This window comes from Periplaneta americana, chromosome 4 (assembly GCF_040183065.1).
Source record: "Periplaneta americana isolate PAMFEO1 chromosome 4, P.americana_PAMFEO1_priV1, whole genome shotgun sequence".
NCBI lineage: Eukaryota > Metazoa > Arthropoda > Insecta > Blattodea > Blattidae > Periplaneta > Periplaneta americana.
Window position 1 is genome coordinate 71,272,214 of NC_091120.1, and position 18,830 is coordinate 71,291,043.

The 18,830-nt window shown below is 35.9% G+C and overlaps 2 protein-coding genes across 2 annotated transcripts; both read left to right on the forward strand.

The window, feature by feature from the left end:
• Positions 1-6,093: 6,093 nt before the first annotated feature.
• On the forward strand, positions 6,094-7,329 carry LOC138698830 (pupal cuticle protein 36-like). The gene is made up of 2 exons (XM_069825048.1): positions 6,094-6,122; positions 6,243-7,329. The coding sequence occupies exons 1-2, from the start codon at positions 6,108-6,110 to the stop codon at positions 7,140-7,142; spliced, it is 915 nt and encodes a 304-aa protein (XP_069681149.1). The 5' UTR covers positions 6,094-6,107; the 3' UTR covers positions 7,143-7,329.
• A 3,953-nt stretch (positions 7,330-11,282) lies between these two features.
• On the forward strand, positions 11,283-15,258 carry LOC138698929 (pupal cuticle protein 36a-like). The gene is made up of 2 exons (XM_069825127.1): positions 11,283-11,582; positions 14,176-15,258. Exons 1-2 carry the CDS (start codon positions 11,283-11,285, stop codon positions 15,073-15,075), a joined length of 1,200 nt encoding a protein of 399 aa, XP_069681228.1. The 3' UTR covers positions 15,076-15,258.
• The last annotated feature ends 3,572 nt before the right edge of the window (positions 15,259-18,830 follow it).

Below are 18,830 nucleotides of genomic sequence, written 5' to 3' on the forward strand. Positions count from 1 at the left end.
CTATTCAAGATATCGCTTAATATTTGAAGTCTGGTAACTGTACGTTCTATTGTCCATAACAGAATAGACTATCAGAAAACTTGCTCAGGGAATGAGTTTCTGCAGATAATTGTGTCCTAGGATTGAATGTGGATACATACGAATAATTATTTCGATCCAAAATCCAAGATTCTGTGGAAACATTAGTTATTACTTCTTGGTAAAATAGAATATCAATCATCTGCAGACGAAGTAATTATGACCATAGGTAGGAAGTTCATACCAACACAGTAGATTGTAGTTGAGTACAGCGAGAAGTATAGATGTCATCCTCGCCTCGCTATGCTCCCGCTCGCTACATACGATAAGCAGTATGTTCATATAAGTAACGCATGTGGCATTCTTTGGAACTGTTTACAGTCGTGAATAGTTTGACGAATACTGTTAATTTATATTAATATTTTAGGTTCTGAACAAAGTGAGCTATTCTGTTATTATTGCATTATTCACCTAATGTTAATATTATGCATGATTCCAAAAAAGGAAACTCATCTGTTATTAAATAATTATACAAACAGAATTATTTAACACGTTTATTTTTTCCAGGATTATTCTTCATTAAATGTTGACGTCTCGTGCTGCTATGCATTCGGTTGCATTACAGTCTAAGTTCAACATCGGAATTACGATACGATCTTCCTAGTTGTCATTATAATAGAAATGAAATATTTTCTCGAAAACAATTATGGGTTTAATGTTATGTGACACATAAGAGATACACTATTAGATTCACAAAGTTATTGTTTACCTGATAATAGTAAGAAATACTGTATCATATTTCAGATTTTCTCCAATAATGTCTTGTGACTTAGAATGAATATTTTCAGATTATCAAGTATTGTTCCTTTTTCTGCACATAAAAGGAATAATTCTTCTCATAAAATGAAAATGTTCATAGTTATGTTGCAATGAGGCTAGAATCATAATAGGCTACTATACTTTGTATGTAATTTTTATATATATTTGGGTAAATTATTTTAGTTTGAGGTTTACGAAGTTTATAATTACAAATTATTGTTCTTTTATATTATTCGTTTATTATTTCCTTGTTCCAAGGCTGTGGACGGTTGGAGCACATGTTTGGTTACTACTCGACTATACATTTTCGTCGTTTTGTTTCACTGACAATTAGTGATGCGCTATTTCTTTTCATTCAGTAGACATACTATCTGAGATATGTAACAAATCTCCTACATCTACATTAAGTATTAAATGACATAACTTTATTGTTGCCTTTTACAATGTAAATGTCCGATTATTAAGGGGTCCTCTGAAGTTAAATATTTAGGCATAATTTTCGACAATCATTTAAAATGGAACCAACACATTCATTACCATTGTAATAAATTACATAAAATAATATATTATTTTGTTTTATTGAGGAATTACTTGTCAATAAGTTTATTACGCACAATATACTTAACTTTATTTGAATCGGTAATTATGTACGGTATTATAAGATGGGGGAGCTCATTTAAAATCAATTTTAGTCGACTTCATTTAATATAGAAGAAAATAATTTAAATAATATGTTTCATAAACCAATTGATTTTCCATCTTAAAAATTGTTAAAAAGAGACAAATTTAGTACATTGTCTTAATAAAATTCATACATAAAAATCGAAATAATTTCGAATTGTAATCTAATAGCTATGAAACAAAAGGTATGAATTCTTTAAGAATGTTTGAACCAAAATGCAACACTGCTATAGTAGTAATTTAAATACAAGAATATATAACAAATTTATATTTAAATATCATGATCTTGTCAATTCTAATAGTTCTAGTATTAAATTTAAAAAAAGTTAGGTATAGATTTTACAAATAATGAAAAATTGTAAATTTTTAATTTATATATTCTTATTGCATAGCAGACATAAGACAAATTGTATTATTTACTTCTTAATTTCAATTCTGGAATCCGTCCCTGAACACGAGTTCTACTCTTCCAGGGGTGAGCTGAAGTTTTTTTTTATTCTGTTTTTATTATATTTTATTTACAATTAATACCAAAGTAAATAAAATAAATAAATATGGTTCAAGCAAACACAAACCAGTTTTCGTACCTAATTCCTAGCTCTAATTATGACTCTTTTAGGATACTAAGACTTTGCAGGAACAATTAACTGCGACCTCAAGTTCGTCATACTCAAAATAGAGAGAATAGCACCGAATTGCTGAAATAATGAAGACAGTGTTACTACGAGAACTTCGTGGGTTGCAAAGATTAGGGTTCTACTACTTCTGGATAACGCTTGTCTTCAGTATGCACATACTATTGTCGAATGTACTGCAAAACTAGGCAGGGAGGTACTGCAAAATTCCCCTTACAATCCAGTTCTCGCATGATGAGATTATCATAGGCTTGGAACCAGAAAGATGCTCTGAGAGCCAGAAAGTTCATTGATAATAACATGCATAAACAAAGTGCAAGAGTTTAAGTCACAAGGGTAGTAATTTCTTCTCTGCAGGATATGAAAAGCTTCTAGAGGGATGGATAGAGAAAATGTATACCGTACTTGCAGTGATAATAGTGATAGTAGCAGCAGCAATATCGGTAGTAATAGTATCGGCTGGCGCTCTGAACTACAGAAATTCAATGTGGCCGAGAATTCGTTGAGGAATTTTATTTTCCCCAGAGTCGTCTGTCACGAACAGGGTTCTTTACGTAAGTACACCGTGTTCTGCTTAGAGGGATCGAGAAATAAATGCTAACCATTTAAAATCAGATGAAGATATTGTTTTGATTTACATCTGATAAGATGCAGAAACTGTCCAAGTTTATGCACCAAAAAAAAGTTGCATGTTCATGCGCATGCGCACGAACATTTATCGAGGAAACAAGCCTGGCGCCATTCAGTAGGATATTCCGTCATTCGACCATTCTTCTTCTTCTTCATTATCGAGGCGACAGTCAAAGGGAATGTCTATCTGGACATGTAGTATAACATTTCATTTTCTATTCAATTCAATTTATTAAGCCATTAAACGTGCAGTGATACGCTTCGTTACAAAAAAAAGCATACATTTGAAAATATACATATAATAAAACAGTAATTAGAATGAAAACACAAAATATTTTGAAACTCTAAAATTAATGAAAACACTTCACTTTTATGTAAAAATTGTAACTAATCTAAATAACTTTATTCATTAAAAAACAATTTCGTATGAATTTATGTTCAGAAACTCATCTACAGAGTAGAAGGGATTAATTAAAAGCCAATTATAAAATCTAGCTTTGAAACAATTGGTTGGTAACTTATAATATTGACTGGGAAGCTTATTATGTAATTTCATCCACATGACAGAAAAAATAATTGTACCAGTTTTATGTTGATCAACTCCTCCCAGAATCGCTTTTCAGAAACATGGGACTCCACCCCATCACTATAGGGCAGTCCGTGGCTTCTTGAATGAAAACTTTCCCAATAGGTTGATTGGAAGAGGAGAACCATTGCTTGGCCTCATAGGTCACCCGACTTGATGCCCATTGACCTTCCTTTGGGGCTCTGTGACAAGTGTTGTGTACTAATGTGATACAGTTGGCAAGCTGAGACAACGCATTATAAATGCAGCTACGCTAGTCACTTCACATTTGCTACAGACACTTGAATACCGTTAACAAGTCTGCAGAGCAACCCAAGGTGCACACATCGAGCTACACTGACCATTCTCCGAAACTCGAAGCGTTCTTACATCAAGTTATACACTACAAATGTGATGTTATAAAACCATTATCTGTACTTTAAATTACCACTTATTTCTCGATCCCTCTAAGTGGGACACGATGTACTATAAATCTAAGAAAAGGGACTCACACATTTACTTTTCACTCGGAGGAAACAGTGCTAAGGTTATTATATCCCTTTAAAATCCATCGTCATCTACGGCGTTTCAATCCGCAAATTTAGGGCCCAACGACGAGCATGGTAAATACAAGATCACCCGAGACAAAAAATAGGCTACTTGTAGGGAGAATATATTGGAAAGTGTCAGAAGTTATAGGTTCAAAAGTAAATAACTAAATAAATAAATATATAAATAAATAACTGCTGATATAGTCTGATACGCCTCTTTTGATACTAATTGACTTGGAAAAGTGCTGATCGTTAAAATAACATCTACCTTAAACTTCCTTAATTTCGAAATATTTCTGGAATGTCATATCATCGGCCACAATTTTTCCATATAAAATTTCATAAAACAAAAGCAATGAAAGCCCCACAATATTTTAATAAACGGTTCTTTTTTCTCTATTATTTTGTATAAGTAAAATTTGGAGACTAAGAACAACTAGAGGAAGAAATACAGATTCTTCCGAAATTAAGTATCTACACTAGGTTTCTGGACATTATTTCCTGGAACAGAAGAGAAATGAACACATAAGAAATTAAATGAAAATATGCTAGCTAACAAAAGTTAAAAATAAAATAAAGAGACGAAGTAATTCAGAGCGAATTTAGTGCAAGACTAACTACCAAAAAGTCGACTTGGTTGGCGAGTTGGTATAGCGCTGGCCTTCTTTGCCCAAGGTTGCGGGTTCGATCCCGGGCCAGGTCGATGGCATTTAAGTGTGCTTAAATGCGACAGGCTCATGTCATTAGATTTAGTGGCATGTAAAAGAACTCCTGCGGGACAAAATTCCGGCACATCCGGCGACGCTGATATAACCTCTGCAGTTGCGAGCGTCGTTAAATAAACCATAACATAACTACCAAAAGTTATATTCGAACTTCATTCTGGACGGGAGGAAAATTTTATAACACAAACAATAATAGGATGGACAACCTGACTGATGGGAACAAAGCAGACTGCAACAAGAAGAGTCCTTCAGGAAAGATAAAGATATCTGTAAAAATAATAATTTTAGATACTCGAACATTCTTGCCAATTACAGGTCTTCAAATCCAAAATCGATGAGGGTGATAGTCGAAGGTTTTTTTTTAAACTGGGGTAACTTTTAATTTCTTATCTTCATATTCATCGTTTACATAATATTAATTCCGGTACTGGATTATTACATAAGAAATTGAGTTTCTTTTCATCACTCCTAATTGCCCTAACATTATCGAAGATGATGTGTGTGTCCACAATTTTGTTATTGTACAAGTAACAGCCTCACTTCAACGCTCGTGTTCTGGAATATATACCATAGTGAATGCGACAGGGTCCATCATCATTTGTCCTAGGTTTGGTCAAGAACAAATAATCCCAAAACCAGGCGATTTTGCAGGCCATGTTACAGGTTGAATGCCTACTCATAACACGACCACAAGAAGATCACAAACTCGTTGCAATGGTAATGAAAAAAAATCGCCCTTCTTGTTTAAGCAAGTGCCAGTATGTTTAATATTCTTTACAAAATGAAGAAAATATGAATATACACATTATTTCTCACGGTAAAGTACTTAATAAAATAATTATGATGCGCCCATAAAATAGGGATAAGTAAAATTAAGTTTATTCCACTGATAACCTGCACCCGATCGTTTTAGGATTAACTAGATAAAATAGGAATATAACAAGCAGTAGTATCAATTCCTTATACATATATTATGTTAAGAAACACAAAATTAAAAAATTTAAACAAGCAAGATTTGTTATTCTGTGCTGCAATGACAGCCACTTTCCTAACAATTTTATTTTCTCATTTCTGCCGTTGATAGTTAAAATCTTCGAGATTACAATGTACTATCTAAATAAGTATTAAAATCTTCATTGATATTGTCAGAATTCAAATATATTTACAAACATTATACCATTTCTACCTAACAAAATTCATCAATTATTTATATACATTTGCTTCACAAAATTTTTCGTAGTTTACACAGCTCTTATCAGAGATATTTAAAAGCTCTTCATACTCCAACACTTCTTACCGCCTTAATCCATCCTAAGAATGCTCCAGAAAGAAGTGGAAACAAATATAACGGGTGCCGGCATCTAGCAATGATATCTCATTCATTTCAGAATGCTGCGCTTTCTTTATCACTCATGCATACTCCAGATGTAGTATATATACAACGAGCGGCTCTGTGAATAGCCAGTCACAAACACGCAGCAACATGAGCACCTTCTTGGTAAGTACAACCGTTCATTCTTTACGGTTAACATAACCATTAAAAACAAGTAAATTATTTCATTTTCATCGCAATACGCTACTCAGTTCAGTTTCATAACTGCAACAAAAACTGTTTCAGATATTTCTCGTGGCTCTGGCAACCGCAGCAGCCACTGTCCCAGACACCAAGACCATAGAGAAGCGCGGAATCGATCATGGACATGGAGGGACTAGTTACAGTTCCTTTAACCTCGGGTCAGGTGCCAGTGGTCACGGAGGATTAATTAGTACTTCTGGTTACGGACACGGAGGAATCTCAGCTGGTCTTATTAGCTCCGTGGGATATGGCCATGGAGGAATATTCAGCGGTGTTGGACATGGAGGATTTGGTGGTTCTGCTGGTCTCATTAGCTCCGGAGGTTATGGACACGGAGGATTCGGTCTGGGATATGCAGGACTCGGCGGGGGTGTCGGAGGATTCGGAGGAGGTGTAGGAGGTTTTGGGGGAGGCGCTGGTGGGGGTGATGTACAGGTCAACACCATCACTCAAACAGTTCCAGTCCCCGTTCCTCAGCCCAACACTGTTCCAATCACCAGACACGTCCCCGTACCTGTCCAAGTACCTTACCCAGTCGAGAGACCAGTCCCTGTTCCTGTAACTGTTCCTAAACCCTACACTGTCACAGTACCCAGACCCGTTGCAGTTCCTGTACCACGACCCGTCCCTGTTCCTGTACCAGAACCCATCCAAGTTCCTGTACTTCAAGCCATACCCGTACCGGTGCCCCAACCTGTACCAGTACCAGTAGCGCAACCTGTTGCTGTATCAGTGCCTCAGCCCATAACTGTGAACGTTCCAGTACCTGTGGTGGTTCCAGGAGGTAATGGTGGAGGTGCTGGAGCCGGTATTGGAGCTGGAGGAGCCGGTTTTGGATCGGGAGGAGCCGGTTTTGGATCGGGAGGAGCCGGTTTAGGGCACGGGTTTGGAGGTTATGGAGGTATTGGCCACTTCTCCTCCGGAGGTTACGGCAAACACTAATCTCCAAAATTCCAAACTATTATTGTCAAAGTGGTCTCCTTTTGTTGCTCATGTTGGACTATGTGTCTAATTTTTAAGTGTTTATATTTAATTCTCATTCTCTGGATATTGTATTAAATTTCTCTACTTGATTCAGTGATTACATGTATTGTTGGTGAAGTTTAATAAATAAATTATTTCAAATGTTCATATTTTTAATTGTGGCTCACTTATTCCTTCCATCATCCTTATTATTTAATAATAATTATATTCAAAACAAGTATAATTTTAATTAAAAATGTAAGTATGTATAATTGATATTGAAAATATTTCAGTGCATTGGTAGTGTGAGCAGAATTTTCTTGGGTTTAGTAAGCATTCAATTATTTTAAAGCATAATAAATATATTAAGTAAAGCTATAAAGAGACCGAATGTACGACAAATTGTATATTTGATTTTGTTTATATTATCTCCAATAAAAAAAGTGGACGTGCTACATTGTATCTGGAATCTTGCGATATAACATTTATTTTGCAATTTCTTTCCTTCTAACAGAACTCTGTCTTTTGTGAATAAACACTTTTGTCTTACTCAGATATGTTTTCCTTTTAATTCATTAAAATATTACACTTATTGCAGTGCAGTAATACTTACCAGTGCTCTAAAACATTGTTGCCAGGAGTAAGCACGATTCTGTTCCTCCATTGAGGACTTTCCTTCAGCACATATGCAGATGGAACGGATCGTGGCGCTATATTATAAAATGACAACGACATTCACTCCTAGTCTCAAACCTGTAGTTCCGTGTGAATGATATTAATTGAAAAATCACATTTCGCACCCATGTTGGCTAAATGGCATTGAATTGGGGCCAAAATTTATATGAATTTTATCGTCCCTCAAATATACAAGATGAATCTACAATCTTTAAAATCGCCCTTTCCTCTGACGGACTCTGTATAATGACGTAAGACCAACAGTTCAACTTCCTGTACCATATGTACCAAAGTATTATCCTTTAAGTGATGAGAGCTTTTTGCACAAAGTGTTGCCGCTTACTTCGCTACGCTTGTCTTGCTCTGCAACCATGGGCACATTAAATTTTCAACCAACTTCGATGTCCATGTTTTGTGAACATAGCCAAAACACAACAGTTTAAAAAGGTAACTCACACAACACTACATTCTTCTCACCACAGCACAAGGGAGAGTCCATTTACTGTGAGGTAGATAAGACATAGACGAACATATTGTAGAAATAACAATTAATTACGTCTCGTTTCCCTTCCACAGCCATGTTGCCAATAATTAAGTTTCAACCCACGTATACTTATATCTCTTTCCTTCACTGCATTATTTCCTCTTCTGAGGTAGACTATGATCTCAAACCGGAACACCGGAATTTCAAATGCATGTTTTGATAACAGATACAGACACATGTAAAATCACAGCGTACAAAGCCAATATTCTGAACGTATGGACAACTCTTGAGTAGATATTGTAGGTCATCAAAGCTCCAAATATCAAGTGACTGAGACTAAAACACCTGAAAAAAAATGTAGGCCTATTTGTAATGAAATTAGTGGGATCATTCAATAACTAAAGTGACATTCAAATATAAATATATATATATATATATATATATATATATATATATATATATATATATATATATATATAATTCCATCATCTGCGGATATGGAGTGACAACTATGGACATTATTGCAACATATTCACAAACATAAATAATGTAGCTAAATATCCTAAGCAACTCTAGTATATAACATATCATTTTCAAGTAGGCAAAGTGATACAAAAACTGTTTCTTGAAACAAGAGAATAGCACTACGGAGACCTAATCAAGAAATTGTAAACAATACGTCATCTATATTATGAACGATTCCAAAACCTGTATATGAATTTAAATATTTAAAAATAGTAGAAATGATATTATTGATTAAGAACGCCGAGGATGATATGTTGAAGCTTCAACACTAATGCTTGAAATAAAGATTATTCCCTAAGATAAGATGCAACTGTTAAATTTACACATGGCAATAGAATTGCATGTAGACCCTAAATGCAAAGAACTGTATAGCATTGTCCATAACCGACTGCACTATCATAAAACGTATTCAATATGAGTTGCTGCAGATAATTATTCTGATATGGGATGAAATGAGGATACATCACTTCCAACCGGAATCCAAGAGCATTGGAAACATTCATTCTTAATAAACAATTACATAAAATCTCGTCACCTAAGGAGAAAAAATAAAAATTTGATTGTTTCATAATTGAAAGGTAATATAAAGTGTGATTTACGATGCCAAAGGGGAAATTTTACATGACTTCTTTAAGAGCATTGTGGTCTGAATAACGATAACAATTACACGTACTTCTGGGGAAAAATTGGAACCGGCGTTATTGTGAAGACGGCGTTCGATGCACAAATTTGGGTTCTACTTATCATGGCCAAAGCTTGACCTAAATGTCTGCTCATACCAATGACAATTCTTTTTCAATGACAGGTCCTTAATTTACTGTTATTCGCCCCAATGCCACGAGCAGACTCATAGCTGTCGCTAGAGATGAGAGCCGAGGACAACATTTCGTCAGAGGCTGCTCAGAGTCCAGCAGATGCAGTAGATCTACTTCACACTGGAAATGAATTATTATGATGGAGATGCTGGTGGTCTTGATGGAGAATAAACTTGCTCATATGTCACAGGGTAGGCTGTAGAAAAACCCCTGTGCTGCCTGGAACACAGGAAACTATCAAATGTACTAGAGATCTAGGCGGGAAAGTCCTGACATGTCACTATTACAGACCAGATCTTACACCGTCATACTGTAACATGTTTAGTCCCAGAAAGAAACTCTCGGAGTAATCATGTTCGTTCATTATCACTAAGAGCGAATTAAAGTATAACATTAGCTTCGTTACTAGGAGTAATATAATTTCCACTCTGCAGAATGTACAAAAGCTTGTACAGGAACCTGAAAAATAGTAGTAGCATTATAGTCGTAGTAGTAATAGCATTAGTCGCAGTAGTAGTAGTAGTAGTAGTAGTAGTAGTAGTAGTAGTAGTAGTAGTAGTAGTAGTAGTAGTAGTAGTAGTAGTAGTAGTAGTATTAGCAGCAGCAGTATCAGCAGCAGCAGTATCATCAGTAGGGCAAGGCAATTAATGATTTTGCATATTTTTCTTATGAAGGTTTAAACATTGTTAGCATATATGGAAATGTATGACATTAAAAACCGGGTTAAATAAAAGCAATTCGTTAGGGCATTTGTTTTTCATTTTCTTAACTTTTTTACGGATATGTCATTTGTTTAGCAATTTTAAGTCATTTTGAGCATTTTTCACACTTTTCAGGAAGGCTGTGACATTATTTGTATTTGATTTGAGATTTTTATTATAATTCAGTATTTTCCTTGTCAATATAATTTCTTGGAATTAAGTAGATGTTTGCTAGCTTCTACCCCTATTTTTCAAGGTATGTGCATAATGAACTTGCCCACTTCTAGGAATTTTATTCAAATTCTTAGAGCATATGCTAGCTTGTACCCCTATTTTTCAAGGCATAATGAACTTGCCCACTTCTAGGAATTTACCCACACTCCCACAGAGATTCCTTTCTCCAGGTAAACTGGCATTGTTATGCTGTTAATTGAGGTGGTCAGTTGTTTCTAGTCGTCTGTGTGAACAGGTCAAGAGCAAAATGCCTAAAGTAAAGGAAAGTGCTATTGTTAAATTAAAGGAATTTGTTTCAAAATATGGAGAAAATATTTTTTCAACGGACGGTCGTATTTTATTCTGCAAGATCTGCGATGTGAGAGTGGCTGCTGAAAAAAAGTTTACGATAGAATGACACATGTCACGGGAGAAACATAAACGTGGCCTGCAGAGACTTGAAAATAAATCCAGTGTAAACTTACAGCAAATGCTTCTGGGGGATACGTGTTCAACGTTTTCGCCATTTTGTGAGACACTGTGTGAAGCTTTTCTATCGGCTGATATTTCACTTCACAAACTGAATCATCCTAAGCTGCGAACTTTCTTAGAAGAGGAGACCGGAAAATTAATTCCAGATCCCAGAACATTGAGAAGAACATACATAGCTCAGTGCTATGACAAAACTTTGAAAAAAATAAGAGAAATGATTGGAGAAAGAAAAGTATTCGTATCCATTGATGAGACAACAGACTCTATGGGCCGTTATGTAGCTAATGTTATTGTTGGAGTTTTAGAAGCACACAGCCCTGGAGAACAATTTCTACTACATTGTGAGCAGCTGGACAAAGTCAACTACTCAATGATCAGCTTAGTATTTGACCATGCATTGAGAATACTTTGGCCCGATGGGATTCGAAATTCCAATGTATTCCTTTTTATAACAGATGCAGCACCCTACATGATGAATGCAGCTGCTTCTTTAAGTGCACTGTACCCAAAAATGGTACATGTGACGTGTTTAGCGCATGCATTACACCAGGTCACGGAAGAAGTACGTGCAAATTTTCCTGAAGTGGATAAATTAATTGGATGCGTGAAGAAAGTATTCTTGAAAGCCCCCTCTCGAATTTCAGCATTCAAAACAGAAGCTCCAGAAATCCGATTGCCATTTTCACCTGTTTTGATTAGATGGGGAACATGGCTCCAAGCTTGCAGTTATTATTGCAAGAATTTCGATGTTGTGAAGAAAGTGGTTGATTCTTTTGATAATGGTGAGTCAGTGTCAATAAAACAGGCTCAAGAACTGTTAGCTGATAAAGAAATTGCTGGTAAACTTTTTTACATAAATACTAATTTTGGATTCCTTCCTGATGTCATAACTGCACTGGAAAAATCCCAAGTGACATTAGTGGAACAGCTACAAATAGTGGATAAAGTGGTGAATGATTTGAGCCGTGCATGTGGTAAAGTGGGTGATGCAGTGTCAATGAAAATGAAAAACTGTCTACACAACATTGTGTTCAATTGACAGAGCTTTGTCTGGTGAAAATTTTTCTTTTCCTGACTGTGAGTTAAATCCAGGAGATTTTGCTTGCTTTCAGTTTGCTCCAATTGTTTCCGTTGAAGTAGAGAGAAGCTTTTCCATTTATAAGTCGGTACTAGTAGACAATAGACAATCATTTTTGTTTGAAAATCTCCGCCAAGTTTTGATTGTTAACTGCAATTCAGAATTGTTGTAAAAGTGCAGTTTAAATTAATTTTCTGCAATACAAGGTATTGTAACATGTATTTTTTTAATTTTATGTAGTTCAGTAATGAAGTGAGTACTTAACGTAATTAAAAGTATTTTCATTGGCAATGCTTTACTTTTTATTGGTCATTTTTTGTTTTTTTTATATCATTTTTTGTATTTTTAGGTCATAAATGCATTTTTTATTTTGCATTTTCTACCAATTTATAGGTCATTAAATGCCTTGCCCTAATCATCGGCAATAGTAATAGCATTAGTAGCAGTAACATTGGTTGTTTTAATTGAAGTAGTAGTAGCAAAGGTAGTAGTAAATGTAGTAGTAATAGTAGTAGAAGTATCAGAATCATTAGCAGCAGTAGTAGCCGCAGTAGCACTAACAGCAACAGCAGCAGTAGTAGTAGTAGTAGTAGTAGTAGTAGTAGTAGTAGTAGTAGAGTAAAAACAGTAATAGAAACAGTGGTAGTACCATTAGTGATGTTAGTACTATTATAATCAGTGTTAGTAGAAGTAGTTGTAATACTAGTAGTAGTAACAGTAGTAATGTAGTGAGAGAGAGTGTGTGAGTATGAGTGTGTTTTTGGTACAGAAGAGTGTGAGAAACCAGCCTATATGAAATATTCTTATTGCTCAATGTATCTTTGTCCTAACCACTTCATTTCTAATCCACACTATCATAATAAATTAAGATTCGTCACAAAGTTAATACATATTGTACATTCAAATTGACTTTGAAATTCACCAAGAGCAATGTATTAATGTATGATAAGAAAAAAAGGAAATAGACATCATAAAATGCGGGAGATGAGATACAGTATCGCGGGCCTATCAGGATATTAGTGCGCACAAGAAGCGGCATAAGTAGCAACAATTTTCATAAGAAATATGTTTCGTAACAGAGAAGAAAGAAAGAAATTAAAAGCTATCATCACTTTCTTAACGAACGCAAATTAGCTTAAATATGCATATTCATTAAATTCAAGGTAGACGACCTGCGACGGTTCCATTGTGAACGCAATAAATTGAGTTTATTCCATTCTCCATCCATAGTCCAATATTTCATACTGAATATAAACAGTGTATATATTAGAAATTAGTATAACTTTCTTACAATTTTTACTATTGTATTTTATAACATTTTACAATATAAGAATAAAAAGGTACAACACAACAATCAGCTATATTGCGTTGGAACGACAGGTTTATTTCATAATAACTTTATTTTCACATTGCTCCACTTCATATTAAAAAACATTCATCTTATAACAGTACGCCTACTGTGTAGTTTCAAACAAAACCATTACCATTTAATAATGATATTGTCGCACTTCAATTGTGCTTGAAAACCTATGCCTTTACTGCCTCGTCAATTCATCACAATTCTGATAACGAAGCTACACCTTCAACTCTATGTAAATTCATCAATCACTTCTATACATTTCGTTCACCCAATTTTGGCACCTTTACACAGTTTCCGTAATAGACGTGTTACAACTTTTCTACTCCAGCCATTTTCAGTTCCGTACGTCTATCCCAACAATGTTTAAGAAAGAAATGGATACACATAAACGGGTGTGAATTTCTTGGCTCTATTCCGATTCATCTTAGAATGTTGCGCTTTCTTTATCACTCATGCATACTCCAGATGTACTATATATACAACGAGCGGTTCTGTGAATAGCCAGTCACCAACAAGCATCAACATGAGCATCTTCCTGGTAAGTAGGCCTACATCCACTCATTATTTAGAATTAACATAAACATTCAAAACAAGTCGATTATTTCATTTTCATCGTAATAAGTTACTCCCTTCAGTTCAGTTCTATAACTGCAACAATATCTGTTCCAGATATTTCTCGTGGCCCTGGCAACCGCAGCCGCCACAGTCCCAGACACCAAGACAATACAGAAGCGCGGAATCGATCATGGCCACGGAGGAACTAGTTACAGTTCCTTTAACCTCGGGTCAGGCGCCAGTAATCACGGAGGATTAATTAGCTCTTCTGGTTACGGACACGGAGGAATCTCAGCTAGTCTTATTAGCTCCGTGGGTTATGACCACGGAGGAATATCCAGCGGTGTTGGACATGGAGGATTCGGTGGTTCTACGGGCCTCATTAGCTCCGGAGGCTATGGACACTTAGGATTCGGTCTGGGATATGGAGGACTAGGTGGGGGTGTCGGAGGTTTCGGAGGAGGCGCAGGAGGTTTTGGGGGAGGCGCTGGAGCGGGTGATGTACAGGTCAACACCATCACTCGAACAGTTCCAGTCCCTGTTCCTCAGCCCTACACTGTTCCAATCACTAGACTTGTCCCTGTACCTGTCCAAGAACCTTACACACTCGAGACACCCGTCCCTGTTCCTGTAGCCGTCCCTCATCCCTACCCTGTCCCTGTAACCAGACCCGTTGCTGTTCCTGTACATCGACCCGTCCCTGTTTCTATACCACAAATTATCCCTGTTCCTGTACCTCAAGCCGTAACCGTACCAGTGCCCCGACCTGTACCAGTACGAGTAGCTCAACCTGTTCCTGTACCAGTGCCTCAGCCCATACCTGTGAACGTTGCAGTACCTGTGGTGGTTCCAGGAGGTAATGGTGGAGGTGCCGGAGGCGGTTTTGGAGCTGGAGGAGCCGGTTTTGGAGCTGGGGGAGCCGGTTTTGGATCTGGAGGTGCCGGTTTAGGCCATGGGATTGCAGATTATGGAGGTTTCGGGCACTTCTCCTCCGGAGGGTACGGCAAACACTAGTCTCTCAAATTACAACCTAATATTATCAAAGTGGCCTCCTTTTGTTGCTCATGTTGGACTCTGTGACTAATTTTTAAGTTTTATATTTAATTATTAATCTGTGACTATTGCATTAAAATTCTCCACTTGATTCAGTGATTACATGTAATTGTTGGTGTAGTTTAATAAATAAATTACTTCAAATGTTCATACTTTTAATTATTGCTCACTTACTCCTTCTATCATCCTTACCATTTAAAAATAATTACATTCGAAACAAGTATACTTTTTATTGAAGTTATATATATATATATATATATATATATATATATATATATATATATATATATATAATCGATACTGTCTCACAAAATATTCATTGCATTGGTAGTCTGAGCAGAATTTTCTTGGGTTTAGTAAATATACAATATTATTGTAAAGCATAAGTAATATATCAAGTATTACAACAAAAGTGACGGCATGTACGAAAAAAATGTATATTTGATTTTGTTTATATTACCACCAATAAAAAAAATGAATATGCTACATTGTGTGTGGTGTCTTGCGATGAAACGTCTTATTTTGCCTTGTCAGATTTTTTAAACAGAACTGTTTCTTTTGTGAATAAACACCTTTTACTTCCTCAGACACGTTTCCCTCTTCATTTGTTAAAATACTACTCTCATTTTAATAGTATAATACAGAAGTTACACTTACTGCAATATTGAATATGCAAGACTGTACATTCTACTTGTATACAATGCATTGGAGTAACAACTACCAGTGCTTCTAAAACAATTTTTCAAAAGTAAGCACGATTCTTTTTCTACCCCGAGGCTTTTCCTTCAGCACATATGCAGATGGAACGAATCATGGCGCTATATTATAATTATAAATTAACAACGACATTCACTCCTAGTAGCTACAAAACCGTGGTTGTTGTGAAAGGTTCTAATTGGATCAGGGAATACTAAAACATTCTAAGTCACTATTTTTACGATATTGATTTAATGGCGGGAAGTCATTCTTTGAAGGTAAATACAACTATGTATTGAAAAATACTCTAAGTCAAATCTCTTTGTATGGTGATATAAGATTTCTGTATTGCGTAGTGAAAACAAAAACGTTCTGAGTCAGTGACACAGAACCATTTTGTTTCCATTGGCCAGACTGACTCAGAAGTTTTTCGTTTGTATTGGCTAGACTGTTCTCCCAGTAAATTGAAACAGTGACAGCTGACTTTGTTTTGTAAGATTTCAGTGTTAGTAAGAGATTGAAAATGGATGAACAAAATATAAGAAGGATTAATCAACCAAATTAGTTTTATTCACGGCTTCAGTCTGAGGTATGCCCTGACAAATCTAAAGGTCAACATCATGTTCTTGCCATTGCATTTGATTATATGCAGAACATTGCATTGCCAGTTATCCTGTACAAGGCACTTCTTATCTGAGACAGCTAAATGTCAACTCATTCTGCATTCATGATGTCAAGAAAAACCATGCAACTTTGTACATTTACAATGAAGACATCGCAAAAAAAAAAAGGCCCTAATGAGGTGTGTACTTTCGTTTTCGAATACCTTGGCTCTGTTCTAAATGATATAAAAGAAGTTCATGTTTACTGTGACATCTGTGGAGGCAAGAATAAAAACCATGCTCTTTTTTATTTTATTGGGTTATTTTACGACGCTGCATCAACATCTAGGTTATTTAGCGTCTGAATGAAATGAAGGTGATAATGCCGGTGAGATGAGTCCGGGGTCCAGCACCGAAAGTTACCCAGCATTCGCTCGTATTGGGTTGAGGGAAAACCCCGGAAAAAACCTCAACTAGGTAACTTGTCCCGACCGGGATTCGAACCCGGGCCACCTGGTTTCGTGGCCAGACGCGCTGACCGTTACTCCACAGGTGTGGACTACCACGCTCTTAACAGTGCATTTTTGGCCTTCACAGATTCGGAGAGATTTGAGAAAATTGAACAATTCTATCCAATCAGAGAGCATTCTTTTTTGTCCTGCGATAGGGATTTCGCAATTGTCAAAAGGAAAATGAGAAAACATGACAGATTTTACAGCATGCATCAGTTGACCAAAATTATTATAACTTAAAGTTTATCTAGAAACTTTACAGTAGTAGAAGTTGAAATATGTGACATTACAAATTTTAAAGACCAGTGGAAAGAGTTTTACAAGAAAACATGTTTATCCGAGGAAACAAATGGGCGACAGGTACAGAAAAAGAAACGAAGTGCAATTTGGTATAAGTTCTGTAATGCATTGTACTTATGATGGTGACACAGCTGTTAAAGGTACCATAGTCACAAGAAGCCACATTGATGGGTAATTAGTAAACACATACAAGCTATTTCACAACAGTGACCTTCGACCACCTTTTCCAGTGCGATTAGCGTACGAGACAGGTGAAGTACATATAAAACCCCAAAAAGTACAAGACATTATAATTATCACTATTGCCACATGTACCTCTAGCGTACACGGACTTTTATGAATGAAGAGTTGTTAAACTTGCCCACTGGAGGCGTAGATAGCGGCGCGTAGGAGCAAGAAGTTGATTAAAATAATAAAAATTGGCCTAAAATACGTTTCTATCCATTACACTTTGTTAAAATGTGAGCTTTAGTTGACACTATTGTTTGTACACAAAATAGTTTGACAAAATAAATATTCCATTAACAATTTTTATATTTCTTATAAATTTTCCCTCAAGTAAACTGAAAGGTTCTAAGTCACACACCCCAATTTTATATTTTTCTCATACATTTTGTTACAATGTGAGTTTTAGTTGACACTTATGTTCCAACACAAAACAGTTTACACAAAATAAATATTCCATTAACAATTTTTCAATTTCTTAATTATTTTCCTGAAAGTAAACTAAAAGGTTCTAAGTCAGACACTCTAATTTGATTTTTTTTAGGTTTATAGAAAAAAAAAGTTATTTTTATCATGATTTAGCTCAAGTTTAGGTCGTATATTAAAATGTAATTTTTCCATATTTTTAAACAAACCCTGAAAGCAAAGAAACAGTTTTTTTAGTTTTCAAAAAACCAAGGTTGGATGACTTAGAATGTTTCAGTATTCCCCGATTCAATTGCAAAATCCCAATGTGCTCTTCTTAACATTTCAATAATGGCTAACTGGCACTGAATTCCAACAGAATTTGCATGCAGTTTATCGTCTCTCAACTGTACAATGAAGAATCTACACTCTTTAAAATCGCCCTTCCTCTGCCGGATTTTATATAATCACGTTGGATCCACAATTCAACTTCCAGTGCCAGGTGCACAAAAGCATTATTATTTAAAATGATGCGAATTTTTTGCAGAAATTGTTGCCCCTTCCTTCGAAAAGCTTGTCTTGCTGTGCAACCATGGGCACATTGAATTATCAACCAACTTCGCTGTTCCTGTTTTGCGAACATGGCGAAAATACAACACTATCTTCTTCTCACCACACCGCATGCACTTTGATTCGAAAGGGAAAATCCATTTACTGTGAGGTAGATTGGACATAGACCAACATACTGTAGAAGTGAATAATTAATTCCGTCTCGATTTTCTTCCAAATCAATGTTGCCACTAATGAAGTCTCAACCCACGTATATAGACCTATATGTCTTTCCTCCACTGTGTGATTCCCTTTCCTGGAGTAGACTGTGATCCCAACCGGTACACCGGCATTTCAAACGTATGTAAAGTTACAAGGTACAAAGCCAAGATTCAGACCGTATTCGAAAGTGTCCAGTAGACATTGT